A 15,059-nucleotide genomic window follows, 5' to 3' on the forward strand; every position below is an offset into this window, starting at 1 on the left:
GCACCGTGAAGACAGTCTATGAGAGGCTATTGGTAAAGCCTAGTTACAGCAGTGTTTTGGGAATGCCACTACCATGCAGTGACCACCAAGGACAGCAGCAGCAGTGGAGTACAGGCATCTGGAGCCTAGAAGACAAGATGTATGCTACAAAGGGCAGAGCTGGAGAAGTGACCAAAGCCCTTAGAGGAGCCCAGAAGATTGTGAGTTGGATCCCAGACATTGGTTTTGCTTTTGATTGTGACTGTGCCCTGATATTTTTCCCTCTTGAAGGAAGAACGTATTTTAGTGGAGCCCACAGTTAACAGACTTTGAATTTTAAAAGATATTGGACATTTTAAATTGATTGAACGTTTAATATGTAAAGACTGTGGGACTTTAGATCTGCCCACGATCTTGTAGCTTTCATAGTCTCTGGTGAGAAGTCTGGTATAATTCTGATAGGCCTGCCTTTATATGGTACTTGACCTTTTTCCCTTACTGCTTTTAAAATTCTGTCTTTGTTTAGTGCATTTGGTGTTTTTATTATTATGTGATGGGAGAAATTTCTTTTCTAGTTCAGTCTATTTGTAGTTCTGTAGGTTTCTAGTATGTTCATGGGCATTACATTTACTCTTAAAGGTAATTTTTTTTTCCCTTTCCTCTGGTGTCTTTGAGGCACTTATAAATGTATATTATACACAATATCTGGTTGGAATATCTCATTTCTTGCAAGTCTCTGATGAGTAGGTAGGACAGTATTAGCTGTTGCTTGCCAGAGAGGCGAACATAAACTACAGTTAATTTAACTCCCCCAAATTGTATAAATACATCACAGAATGATATTCCACAATACAGAATTCATTATTCATGTAGGATCTCTCACCTTTTTTATTTCAGCATGTCAAAGTCACTAGCATAGGTCAGGGGTCTCAAAGCCAGTGGAAGTCTGTGGTTGCAGCAGATAGTCAGAGGGAGGCACCCTTGGTGGAATGTTCTTTGCAAATGTTTGTTTCACACTGGGCGGTGGTGGTGCACACCTTTAATTCCAGCACTTGGGAGGCAGAGGCAGGCAGATTTCTGAGTTCAAGGTCAGCCTGTTGTACCGAGTGAGTTCCAAGACAGCCAGGGCTATACAGAGAAACCGTGACTTGAAAAACCAAAGGAAAAAAAAAAAGTCCCTTTCACAATATGAAGCACCCCTTCTCTTCTCAGATCCCAGTGAGCAGTGACATCAAGTGGCTGTTCTAAGCCTTTCTCTTGCTACCAGGTGAGAAGGCAGGCATGCTGCAAGCAGATGAGGAATAGCAATCCTGCGATGAGTAACTTTGTGGAGAACTTACCTGTTATAAACTTGGAAATCTGAATAGGAACGAGGTTACAGGTATGTTTAGCACTTTTTAATCCCAGGGAATTGAACCATGAGACTGATAGATCACATACTGAATGTGTGCAAGCACAGCAGGAGCTCAAAAGTCAGGTTGTAGGTCAGCTTCCCCAAGCCTCTTAAAACTCCCACTGCTTCACGCCTAGAATCCCAGCTCTTGGGAAGCTGAGGTAGGAGGATACCATGAATTCATGGCTAGCCTGGCTATGTGACATGATCTGTGTCTTCCCAGGTCATTCCTCACATGAATTATTTATTATTTTTTAAGAATCCTGAATGGCACTTAATGAAAGTCTCATTCTGTGTCCCCCAGCCTTCCTCTTTAGAGATTTTACTGAGCAGTTATGAAATACCTGTTTGGGGAGTCTTCCTCACCTCATTCTAAATAGCATGCTTATGTCTCTTCCATCCATGGTCACTTAACCTTGGCTGAAGTCATCACAGCCCTCCCACGTGATGACATACCCAGCACCTCCATGACTCCTCACTCCCTCTACTCCTTGGCTTTATTCCATTTAGTTCTTCCTGTATTTGTTTATTCTGTAGGCCAGCTTAGCCTCAAACGTCCGCCTCTGGAGTACCAGTGTTCCAGATGTGAGTAGCACACGAGGCAGCCAGACAGTTTGCTGGTTGACTGAGTTGGTTTTAGTTTGCCATTCAGTCTCACAACTTATTGAGTATTTTTGACACTTTACATATAGGTTAATGCTAAACAAAATAAAACTAGCCAGAAACCAAAATGGTGCCTCTCTCCTTATAACCGGATCTAAAGCAAGGGAGCCAGCTTGTGTTGAAGTGTTAAGGCCTGTCTGAAAACAGACAATGGCTACCGAGGTGGCTCAGCAGTTAAAAGGTCTAGCTTTGTCTCCCCCGACCCCAGAGGACCCTTACTCGATTCCCAGACCCACATGGTGGCTAACAACCATCTGTAACTCCAGTTCCGGGGTATCTGACCATTTCCTGACATTTGTAGTAAAGACAAACATGCAGGCAAAATAACTATACATACAGAATAAATTACTTTAATTAAAAACCAGGACTGAGAGCTGGCTCAATGGTTAAGAACATACAGTTCTTGTAGAAGACCCAAGTTCAATTTCTAGCATCCAATGATTTACAGCCTCCTGGAACTCCAACTGTAAGGGATCTGTTGACTCTGGCTTCCGCTGGCACCTGCACTCAGGTGCACATACCAGCACACATAAACTCAGATACATAGTTCAAAATAGAAAATGTTAAAGAGAAAGCAAACCTATTGTGATTGTGTATTGCAGTAGATCCTGGGGTTATGGGTAAGTCATAAAAATGTAATGCCATGGGGCTGGAGAGATGCCTCAACGGTTAAGAGCACTGGCTGCTCTTCCAGAGGTCCTGAGTTCAATCGCAGCAACCACATGGTGGCTCACCACCATCTGTAATGGGCATCTGATGCCATCTTTTGGTGTGTCTGAAGACAGCCACAGTATACCCACATACATGAAATAAATAAATGAATCTTTTAAATAAAATGTAATTCTGTAATGCAGGATAAACAAAGGTCACAAGACAAGCCTTGAACCTCTGTGATCCTTCTGCCTCAGATTTCCCACTAGCTGGAATTACAGGTCTCTGCCACCATACCCAGCCCATGTCACAAAATTGATAAAATTAAAAAAAAAAAAAAAAAAGTATTATGTTGCTGTAGCTTCCTTAAGAAATGCCCCCAGGAGGCTCCTGGAGGAAGCGGACTCTTGGGGCTGAGCCTGCGGAGGTGATAGCTAATTCCTAGCCCCTCCCTCACTGCTCCTTGTCCATGAGTTGAGCAGCCTGTGGCACAAGCTGCCATTGGCATGATGCTCTGCCTTGCCAAGGACCCAGGATCACCAGACTCAAGGGCTTGAGATCTCCAAAGCTCTGAATCAAAATCCTCTGCTAGCTTGTTGTCTTCAGTGTTGTGACAGGAACAGAAAACATGACCTATACAACTAGCAAGGTAAACTGCCCCTTCTCAGTCTGTGGTCACCCCATTCTTGGTAGGTCAAAACAATGCCTTGTTGAGCCTCTGTCATACTTGAATTTATTTGCAGTTTCTTTCTGGAGCTTAGCAATGCATCTTCATAATTTTAAAATTAGAATCGCTCTGTGGCTTACAATGAAGATCCACCTGCTTTCAGTGTGCTCTATGGGGGGTGGGGGTCTTCTCAGTTGTTTTCACTTTTTTTCAGGTATTTCAATGTTTACTATTGAAAATTATAGCTCCTGCTACTTTGTTGTGTTTCATTGGCCTCTTGCTATAGGAACAAATGTTAGACCCCTTGCATGCCGAACCCGTCTATACCCCATTCATACACACACACACACACACACACACACACACACACATGCATACACACACTTACACCCACCTCCGCCCTTCACCATACCTGATCTCTCCAGGGTTCAGGATTTGTCATCCTTATGCTAAAATTATTCATGATTTTTTTCGTATTTTGTATAATAATAGAAAGTAATCTTTATATGATTATAATTCTGTGGTTATCATTTATACCTGGACATTGTAGGTTCTGTGTATCTGTAATTTACACATCTCCAGTTCCTCTAACCACAGTGAAAATTCCCAAGCCTTTCAACAGGTGATGGGTGTTGTGTCACATTGTCTTCTTGTCTGGCCTCCTTCCACCTCCAGGTAATCTGGCTTTTTCTCTGCGGCTGACTTGCTCTGGGCTTTCTGTCTACCCTGGGAATCCCCATTTGTCTGTCCTTGGTGTGCTCCCTAATTCTCTGGGTTGTCTTGGTTGGTTTACACTCCTTTCCTGCTTAGGTACAGCACTCCCCTGATGCCCTCCCAAAAAGGGAGCATGGAGTAGAGATTTCCACACTTTACATGTGTAAAACACATCTTTGCTTTATTCTCGTATGTGGTGAATAGTGTCACTGGATATAGAATTTTACTTTGAAAAACATTTCCTTTTTGAATTCCAAAGGTATTGCTGTTATCTTTTAGCTCCAGACATTGCATTCTAAATTATCACACACTGTTCTAATTACTGGCCAAATACATATGAACCAGATTTTTTTCTGTCAAGAATATTTTGTATTCTTTGTTTTAATATTCTGAACTTCTGTTATATGTCTGCTGTAATGATTTCCTTGAAGAAAACTAATGAGCTAGGCAGACAGTCTGCGTTAAAGAACTCTTGTTATCTGATGATCTCTGATCCTCTGACTTTCTTGTGTTTGTATCTTCTATTTTCTGTCTCTTTAAAAATTCACTTTATAAAGAAAATGGATGTTGTGTGTTTACTTCTAAGGCCTGTCTGTCAGAAAGGCCGCCTTTCCTTCATACACACCTGATGGCAGTTGGAATAGAAAGCTGGCTTCAAGTTTAGCTCCTCTTGGGGCTTACAGGTTTTGTTCTGTTTGATTTTAAATAACCCACTGATGCTGAAGAGGGTCTGCCTCTTGAGACTCTTTGTTCCTTTCTAGGTGACCTAGTTTTCTCTCAGCAAGCAGGGGATCTTCAAAGTGTCCCTGCACTGAGAGAGACCTCACCTTTCAGAAGAAAGATCCTCTGTGCTGATTTCCTTCTCTAAACGACCTCATCTCGCTCCTGTTTATCCATCAGGAGAGTCTCATTTTCTTTCACTCTTTAAAACATGTGTCCCAATTGCTAGAGTGCTTTCTTAGCATGCATAATGCCCTAGAATCACTCCTCAGTACCAAAGAAATGAGGGTGAAGGTACACACTTGTAATCCTAGCACCTCGAGAGGCAGAAGAGTCGGAAGTTCAACTTTAACTAAATAGTGGGTTTGAGGACAGTTACATGAGACCTTGTCTGGGGATGGGAGCGGGGTGGCTCTCAGGGGCAGAAGAGAGAGATACACTTAAAGTCACTGAGTTGAGACTACCCCACCCCTTCTCATCTATGTTATCCACATAGTTTATGAGGGAAGGAAGAGATGTAAGCTTGTATCTCTCACCTTGACCTAAAAGTTGCATACCTCTTTCCATTCACTTAACTGGTTACTTAGGCCTCAGAGTGGTTGACCAGCTATTCTGGAGCTACGGTAGTTGCGAGACATCCTCCCTGGGTGCTGAGAACTAAACTCCAGTCCTCTGCATGAGTAATGAGCACACTGAACTGCTGAGCCAACTCTCCAGCCCCCAAATTAAAGGGAATTCCATGAAAATATAGTCAGAAATACTATCAGGAGGCATTTGCTACCCATTTAGGCTTGTTGTTGGCCATCGGTTGTTACATGGTCAGCACCAAAAAATATGCATTTTAGTTACCTATGTTAGTGAATAATTATTCGATTCACACCAAAGGAATTATACCATTTAAGTATTGATTCAATTCTTCAAACAAAAAGTCCTCAATTTCAAACCTGCTCCAAAACAAAACCAGGCTGGAGTCTTGGGCAGTCAAGGTGGAGTCTTGGGCAGTCATGATGATCTTCACTGAAGTAGAGTCCCAGTTGAGGAAGCTGGACCGGATGCCTGCAGATGCCGAGAAGTAGCTTACCATCCCAAGCCTGTGAGCACACCATGCCACTTAGCCACAAACTCAGTCATCTCCCAACCAAAGGGAAAGCCTGTGTAGGAGATGATAACGTTTGCAGGACAATCTGTTCTCTGTCCTCTGTCTCTGCCTCATACATGTGCTATAGGAAGAAAATTAGTAAGCACCTTTAACTAAACATAAAGCCAGACGTTAAGAGATTGTCCTGTTTTGTTTCAGCCTCTATACTTTGAGAAATCTTAGATATGAGTGATCATAGAATGTGTGTGTTTGAAGCAGTTGGCTCATTCATTGGTGCCAAAAGTTCATGAAATTCTAAGGAATTCCTACTGATCTCGCATGGATGTTTGATCTTTTCGGCTAACCAAAAAATGTTTTTTTCTTTAAAAATGTTTTTAGCTTTTCATTATAAAGCGTCTTTTGAAATTTTAACAACTTTCCCTGTGGAAGTTATTTATGATGATTTACTTGAAATTAGTTTAGAATTTATAAAGGTAATGAATATCATAGGAACTCTCTATGTGTGAGAGGTCACACATGCATTTTTTTAAAAAGTGAGAAGTATAGCAGCCCTGAACCCTAGCAGTCGGGAGGCAGACACGGAGACTTCTGAACCCCAGCAGTTGGGAGGCAGACACGGAGACTTCTGAGTTTGAGGCCAGCCTGGTCTACAGCACAAGTCCAGGATGGCAAAGGATGCACAAAGAAACCCTCTCTTGACCTGCACCCCACAAAAGGCAATAGACACAAAGAATAACAGTGTGTGGTGGCACATACCTTCAGTCCCAGCATTCAGGAGGCAGAGGCAGGCAGATAGCTATTAATTAGAGGCCAGTCTGTTTACATAGTGAGCTTCAGGCTATATAATGAGAACCTGTCTTTAATTTTTAAAAGGGGGGGGGCAAGAGAAAGAGAGGGCATAATAATTTGCCCCAAACTTGAGCACATAATAGTGATTCTAGTGTAGACATGTACACTGTGACCAAATGTAAGGTAAAAGTCTATAGGCCATAGGAGCTTTTCGTATGGGTCCTTAATGCATTAAAAATGAAAACAGAGACTGTGGTCTATCTTGAGAATGATCCCTAAATTTTCTGTCTCAGTTGCAAAGTAGCAATGGCAAGTATCCAGGTCCTTGGTGCAGATTTTGGAGGCCTCTAAACCTTTGAAGGCAGCTTATCAATACTCAGCTGGTTTACAAGCATGCTGGGAAGTAGCTTCCAGGTGCTCTATATAAAGATGAAGCGATGCACATCTGGACACGAACACTCTTCTACTCGACGCACTTTTTTCCAGGTCCCCTGACATCGACGATTACCAATGGCTTGCCAGCGAAGAGTCTCATTTCTGAAATGATATTGGAGAAATGTAGGCTCTACTAAAATCAAGCCAGAGGAAATTCTAGTCTACATAATTAGAACGTATTTAAAGAGATAGTGTTTTTAATTTGTGTGTATAGTTGTTTTGTCTGTATATATGTAAGTATATATGAATAAGATATATGAATATCTGGTGAAGAAGGTGCTTGGTCCCCTGGAGCTGTGTTAGCCTCGATGTGAATGCTGGGAACTGAATCTGGGTCCTCTGCAAGAACAGCTTAAGTACTGAGCTCTCTCTCTAACCATTGTTTTTAAAACTAATTTGCTGGCCAGTGTTATGTCAACTTGATACAAGCTGGAGCCATTTAGGCTCTAAGGCAACTAAGAAAACGATCCCACCAGATTGGCCAGTGAGCAAGCCTAGGGTACATTTTTTTTTTTAAATTGATGCTTGATAGGAAGGGGTCAGCTCACTGTGGGCAGTGCCGTCCCTAGGTTGATGGTCCTGGGTGCTGTAAGAAAGGCTGAGCAAGTCATAAGGCGCAAAGCAAGTAAGTATGTTCCTCCATGGTCTGCTCTAGCCCTGCCTCCACATTCCTGCCCTGGCTTCCCTCAGTGATAATAGGGTTGAATAAACCCTTTTTCATGATTTTATTTGATCATGATATTTTATCACAGCAGCAGAACCATAACTAATATAGTGAGCACACAGTTTCAAAGTTTATTAAAAGTCAGTTTTAAAATTATTCTTTTTTTATTTTACATGTATGAGTGTTTTGCCCAAATGTACAGAGTCAGGGCTAGAAGAGAGCATTGGATTCCCCTGGAATTAGAGTTAGCTGCTGCATGGGTTCTCTGGAAGAGTATCCAGTGCTCTTAGCCACAGAGCCATCTCTACCCCCCCACACACACACACACCTTTATATTCATGAAGAAGACTTATTTTTACTGGGTTCTGTCAATCTAAGTTATGAATTGATCCCTATGCAAAAGCACCTGTTCAGAGAGTTGCTGCTGGCCTTCATGTCCATTTCTCTCAGGTGAATGTAGGTACTACAACAGTGGTGTGTGCAGGTTTAATTCAGGAGGGTCTACCCAGAGAGCTATTTTCATCTTATTCCAACTCTCTGATTTCATAGTGAAAAATGGAAGAACTACAAGGGAGCAAAGCCAGAGAATTAAAAATATCATTCATTAAGTAACTCATATAGTAACTAGGGTTTAAGCACTTTCTTTATTGGGTACAAATTGAATTATAAATTTATTTAAAGTCAAAATAGAGATGAGGTATTCAGGAAAACATTAAATCCAATTATTAGGTTTCATTTGATATGAATTCCTTACCCACTATATGGCAAGCTCAATAGAGGCAGCTAGCCACAAGAGACTACATGAATAAATTATTAAATATTAAAACATGAGCCGGGCGTGGTGGCGCACGCCTTTAATCCCAGCACTTGGGAGGCAGAGGCAGGTGGATTTCTGAGTTCGAGGCCAGCCTGGTCTACAGAGTGAGCTCCAGGACAGCCAGGGCTATACAGAGAAACCCTGTCTCGAAAAACCAAAAAAAAAAAAAAAAACATGATGGGAGTAATGATTCATTGGAAAGGTCAGCCTTTTACTTGCAATCTGTTTTTACCATTACACCTGACATGATGAAAACCTTTATGTGTGTGTGGCTAAATTGGTCCTTGTCCAGAGTTGTTCCAGAGATTCCTTCTAGCTGTAAATGACATTAGTAGGTCTAACCAAAAGTGAGTGAGTGCAGGGTTGGGAGAGGCTTACAGGGAGACACAACTGCAGCAGCTCTGCTGTCACATTTCTGGGTTTTGAGTCACCTGAACAAGAGTAGCACAGTGTGACCACTTATTTGCCTGCCCCTCTTTTTTGAATGGATTTGGGAGTTAAGGATGAATGGTAGCTTTTTTTTTTTTTAAGATTTTACTGATTTTAATTATATAATATGTGTGTGGGTCTGTCTGCTCAGGAACCCAAAAAGCCAGAACGAGATAGCATCAGTTGTAAGCCACCCGACTTGGGTGCTGAGAAGTGAACCTGGGTCCTCTGCAAAAGCAGCATACCCTCTTAACTGCTGAAGCAGCTCTCTGGCTCCAACTTCTATGTTCTTAGGAATCAGAAGAAGGCAGGTGTAGTAGCCTATAAACATAGGCTTTAGGTTTATAATCCCAATATTATATGAGGCTGACTCTGGAGGTTTGCCATGAGTTCCAGGGTACCCTGACCTACATAGTAAGTTCCAGGCTATCCTTGGATAGGGTGGGATATTGTATCATACAGCAACAAAGAGTTAAAGAAAAATCAAAAGAAAAATATTTCATGACACATGAAAGCCATCTGTCCTACTGTTGTTTTACTGCTGTGAAGAGACATGACCAAGGCAACTCTTTTAAGGACAACATTTAATTGGGGCTAGCTTAAAGGTTCAGAGGTTGAGTCCAGTATCATCAAGGTGGGAACATGGCAGTGTCCAGGCAGACATGGTGCAGGAGGACCTAAGAGTTCTACATCTTCATCTGAAGGCTGCTAGAAAAAGACTGGCTTTCAGGCAGCTAGGATGAGGGTCTTAAAGACCCCACACACAGTAACATACCTACTCCAACAAGGCCACACCTACTCCCAAGAGAGCCACACCTTCTAATAGTGCCACTCCCTGGGCTGAGCATATACAAACCATCATACCATCCAAAAACTTATTTTGGTGCTCACAAATAAAGTTGTGTTAGAACAAAGCCAAGGTTTAAGTAGTATCAATATCTGCGTTAGTGGCCAATATCAGAGTTAGTAGTTATGACAAAGAGTGTAGTGGATGAATAGCCAAAAATAACTGCTTTCTGACATTTTATAGAAAAGGTTTTTAGGTCCTAACCTAGGAGTTTATTAAAACTCTGGTTCTCAAGAGCCAAGGGTGTGGCATAGTCTTAAGTCTTCAACCCAAGAGATTCAGAATCAAGTGTTCTATAGTACCTTTGGAGTGATCAGGTTTCTGGTAGTCCTTGGAGAGCTTCATCTGAAATGAACCCCAATAACCAAACTGGTCTGTGTATTTCTGATCAAGAGAGCCTCTGAGTCCCAAAATGAGACCCAAAGCCCTGAATTTGACAGGTTCTCCTTGCTGCCCACATCCTGTGTTGATATGCTACATACTGCTCAGCTCTTTGTAACTTAAAAGGATAGATCTTCAGGATAAGCAGAAAACTAGGTCAGTTGTCCTTCCTTACCCGTCAGAGTCCAGACCATCTCCAGAACAACGCAGGCTCACAGAATTCATAGCTGGAGGCTGACAGTCCACACACACTGTGTATCCCTCACGGAGATACTGCATCCATTGAGTCAGGGGACGGTTGTCTAGAGCACAGTGAGGAGTCAGGGACTCTGTCTTGAATTCCATACAGTATCTGGAGCAAAAGTCAAGAGATCACTTTGTCTGTTCAGAAGTGGCCCAATATTGTATCTCAAGCTAAACTAGTAGCAATTCTCTTGCCTCAGTCTAAGTGATGGCATTACAAGTGTATCACAGTACCCAGCATATGTACATGTATGCATGCATGAATACATACATGTATACATACATACATACATACATACGTACATGAAATTGAGGTCTGGACTTACATAACTCAGACTGGCCTCAAACTCAGCAGTGTAGCTGACCCTGAACTCTTCCTGATCCTCTTAATTCCACTCCACCTGGAATTCAAGGATTACAAGTGTGCCACCACCTTGCTCAACTAAATATTATAATTTTTTGAGAATAAAAATAATTATTAATAAAATCGCTAGTAAGCAGCCTGGGGATCTGAATGTATGGTTGCTAGGACTCCCATATCTGTTGGAAGAAGGGTGGGCTCAGGTGAGCATGAAGGTGCATTCCAGCTGGTGCATGATGAATCAATGGGAAGCCCTCTAAATGATCATATGTGCAACTTTCAAATTCACTAAACAGTGTATGAAGACCATCGAAAAGTGCTGGGTGTGGTTTTGCACTCTGAGTTCAAGGCCAGCCTGGTCTGCTTATTGGGTTCCAGAGCAGCTGGGCTATTTCATGAGATCTTGTCTGAAAAGACTCTCAGAGGAGCATTCATGAACTTGTTCAACACTCAACACCTCATTTTTGTATTTGTTTCTTTCCAGACATAAGCCCAGGAGACACACAACTACAGCACCATAAAACCAAGGAGAAAGTACTTTCTGAATTTACAGTGGACTCATGTTTTATCCAAAGTTAATGAGCAAGCATAAGGAAACAACGTCAAAACAAATTCACTCTTTTTGAAAGACTGGGAAAGCCAGGCATGGTGGCTTCCACTTACAGTCCCAGCACTCAAGAGGCAGAGGCAGGCGGATCTCTCAGTTCCAAGCCACTCACTACAGAGTGAGTTCCAGGAGAGCCAGGGCAATACAGGGAAAGAAACCCTGTCTCCGGAAACCAGACATAGGGACAGAGGGAAGAAGGGAGGGAAGGAGGAAGGGAGGGAGGAAGGGAAGGGGAGAACATAACAGTAATTTTAAAGCAACAAATTACCCAGCATCCTCAGTGTGTGTAGACCACTGTGGAGATATGGCTTGTATTCTCTTCTTGTTGAAGGCAGAGCTAGTTATGAAGGCAGGAACTAGAAAAAAATTACATTGTGTTTGTGTAGCCAAAGTATGCAATAAGGTTTCCCAAACTGGGTTCTGGGCCTGTCTGAGGTCTCTGTTTCCAGAGCCAAAGCTCATAGTGGCACAGTATCAAATGAGACTGTGGCAGCATCTTCTGACAAGCTCACTCAGTGTTTCCATGCATCTAGGTAGCTATGGAGGGAGGAAGGTCTCTGGGGAGCACATTTGCCTCCAGGCATGAACTTGAAAAAGAAGGAGAGGGGCAAAAAAGAAGAGCCATTTTATAGCAAAGAAAATGGAGAGGGGCAAGGAGAAGAAAGCAGTAATGGAAACTGAAGTATGAGGAAGTAAAGGAAGAAGAAATAGAGAAGAGATGAAAAGGCAGTGTGAATGAAGCTCAAAAACAGACACGAGAAAGACCAAAGGAAGAGGGAGAGAAACAAACAGAGGAAATTAGGAAGACCAGAAGAAGCAAGTGGAGAAAACAGGCCTCTTGGCAATGAGAGCCTGGAAGCTTTGCTCCACCATCACCCCTGCCAGGCACAATGCCCTAGTGTGGCTGCCCAGTACCTACTGCCAGTCCCAACAACCCTGGGGAAAGAAAGATTCCAGTGGCCCCTTTCTCTATCCTGTCCAAAGGGAAGGAAGCAGCCAGGGATACTTCCTCTTCTGATCAATTCCTTTAGCTGTGGTGTCTTATCTCTGTTCAGTCCCTATGTCTGGTGAAGTATCTATTGGTAAGCCACTTGACTTCATGGTCCATCACTGTAACTCCAGTACTCTTATACACTTACATGTACACCCTAGTACTCTTATACATGGTTGTACAATGAGAAATGGGAGTGAAGACGTGGGATCACCACCAAGACACACAGGTCCTACATTCTCTGGTCTTCTTTATGCAGTGCCCTGTTGGTGTCTGAGACAGTTGGTTTCAGGACCTCTAAAGCATACCAGAACCCTTAGGTGTACTAAGTCCTTAAATAAAATACTCTTAAACACCTCCACTGTTGTACTTTTTAACTGCCGGGATCAAAACTTAGGACATCATGCATGTCAAGCACACACTTTACCTCTCTGGGTTATACCCACCAGCTCCAACCTTTAACTCAAGTCAAGAATACTTAAAATACCCAATGTGGCACAAATTGTTGTTACTGTTTACCTTCCTAAACTGTGGGTTGAAGTCCCAGATAGTATTCTCTAGAACTGAATGTGAAGGTTGTGACAATTTGACAAGAGCAAAAGGTGTTGGGATGTGCCATGACCAAAAAATTAATACAAAGTCAGACTTAGAGTGAATGCTAGCTGTTTCTGGCAACATGCACCCACGTGAGTCACATGACCTCACCACAGCCTCGATTCTGAAAATGGATGCTTTGCACTGAGTACACCATCATACCAAGAATCACTGGCTGAGGCTCTGGACAGTTTGAGGCTATTGTATATTAAGGTTTGTAATATTCTTAATGTAGATGCAAACTTTTATCCTCTTATTGAAATATAATGGCTCAATTATGGTAAACAAAGATTTGATGTTGTCATAGAAGTATTAACTCAGTATATCTTCATAGTGTTGCTTTAGAATGCTTGAATTTAAAAATGGTTGTTTAGCAGTGCTCGGTTCATGGACACACAGATGACACAGCAAGAGGAAGGGTGGGTTTTCATGTCATTCTGGCCTGGATAGTTGGCGATGGAGACATAGAATTGTATGTAACCAAATGGACGCTTGAAACTTCACTCATGAAGCAAAAGTGCCTGGCCTGAGAGAGAGCTAGTTCCAGGGCAGCCAGGACAACACAGAGAAATACTTCTTAAAAAAAAAAAAAAAAACACCCAGAGGAAGCTCCAATCCCAGGCGCTCTGACACACCCAGGACCAGAGGTGAGCAAGAACCAACATCTGTCCCAACACTGGGAGTAACTGGGACCAGTGGGACCAGGCACACAGGAAATCCGCCAGCCTAGTGACTTGGGTTCCTTCTGGTCTGTCTGGTCTGGGGTCCAGAGCAGACCTAGGGCACAAGCTCTGCAGCCAGTCCCACAACACACAGAGGAAGCTCCATGCCCAGGCACACTGACACACCAAGGATCAGAGAGTAGACCTTGGGCACCAGCTCTGCAGCCAGTCCTACAACATCCAGAGGAAGCTCCACTCCCAGGTGCTCTGACACACCCAGGATCAGAGGTAAGCAGGAACCAACATCTGTCCCAAAACTGGGAGTAACTGGAACCAGCAGGACCAGACACACAGGAACTCCACCAGCCTAGTGACTCCGGTTCCTTCCAGTCTGTCTGGGTTAGTGTTCTGAGCAGACCTTGGGCACAAGCTCTGCAGCCAGTCCCACAACACACAGAGAAAGCCACACTTCCAGGTGATCTAACAAGCCCAGGATCCCAGGATCCCAGAATCACAGGATCACAGAGACAGCTTGACTCTGAGGAGTTCTGACACAACCAGGATCACAGGAAGGACAGGCTCCAGTCAGATTTAGCAAGGGCAGGTAGCACTAGAGTTAACCAGATGGCAGGAGGCAAGCTTAAGAAAATAAACAACACAAACCAAGGTCACTTGCCATCATCAGAACCCAATTCTCTCACCATAGCAAGTCCTGGACACACCATCACACCAGAAACGCAAGATTCAGATCTAAAATCACTTATCATGGTGATGATACAGGACCTTAAGAAGGTCATAAATAGCACCCTCAAAGAAATACAGGAGAACACAAGTAAAGAGCTAGAAGCTCTTAAAGAGGAAACACAAAAATCCCTTAAAGAGCTATAGGAAAACACAAACAGGTAAAGGAAATGAACAAACCATCCAGAATCTAAAAATGGAAATAGAAACAATAAAGAAATCAGAAAGAGAGACAACCTTGGAGATACAAAACCTAGGAAAGAAATCAGGAGCCATAGATGCAAGCATCACCAACAGAATGCAAGAGATAGAAGCGAGAATCTCAGGGGCAGAAGACACCATAGAAAACATTAACACAACAGTCAAAGAAAATGTAAAAAGCAAGAAACTCCTAACCCAGAACATCCAGGAAATCCAGGATGCAATGAGAAGACCAAACCTAAGGATAATAGGTATAGAAGAGAGTGAAGACTCCCAATGTAATGGGCCAGTAAATATCTTCAACAAAATTACAGAAGAAAACTTCCCTAACCTAAAGAAAAATATGCCCATGAACATACAAGAAGCCTACAGAACTCCAAATAGACTGGACCAGAAAAGAAATACCTCCTG

The 15,059-nt window shown here is 42.7% G+C and overlaps 2 protein-coding genes across 3 annotated transcripts in view; one reads left to right on the forward strand and one right to left on the reverse strand.

The window, feature by feature from the left end:
• The window catches only part of Terf1 (telomeric repeat binding factor 1), a 44,487-nt gene extending 32,935 nt beyond the window's left edge, over positions 1 to 11,552 (forward strand). Inside the window, exon 11 of the mRNA XM_031366925.1 lies at positions 11,337 to 11,552. The gene's annotated coding sequence lies outside the window, so the exon portion shown is untranslated. The remainder of the gene's footprint in view (positions 1 to 11,336) is intronic.
• Sbspon (somatomedin B and thrombospondin type 1 domain containing) overlaps positions 6,705 to 15,059 on the reverse strand; it is a 42,168-nt gene continuing 33,813 nt past the window's right edge. For both annotated transcript variants that reach the window (XM_031366928.1, XM_031366927.1), the window contains exons 4-6: positions 11,728 to 11,815; positions 10,424 to 10,600; positions 6,705 to 7,212 (exon numbers count right to left, since the gene is read on the reverse strand). In XM_031366928.1, the coding sequence (XP_031222788.1) occupies positions 7,095 to 7,212; positions 10,424 to 10,600; positions 11,728 to 11,815 (383 nt within the window). In that variant the 3' untranslated portion in view covers positions 6,705 to 7,094. The remainder of the gene's footprint in view (positions 7,213 to 10,423; positions 10,601 to 11,727; positions 11,816 to 15,059) is intronic.

The sequence above is a fragment of the Mastomys coucha genome, unplaced genomic scaffold, assembly GCF_008632895.1.
Source record: "Mastomys coucha isolate ucsf_1 unplaced genomic scaffold, UCSF_Mcou_1 pScaffold14, whole genome shotgun sequence".
Lineage (NCBI taxonomy): Eukaryota > Metazoa > Chordata > Mammalia > Rodentia > Muridae > Mastomys > Mastomys coucha.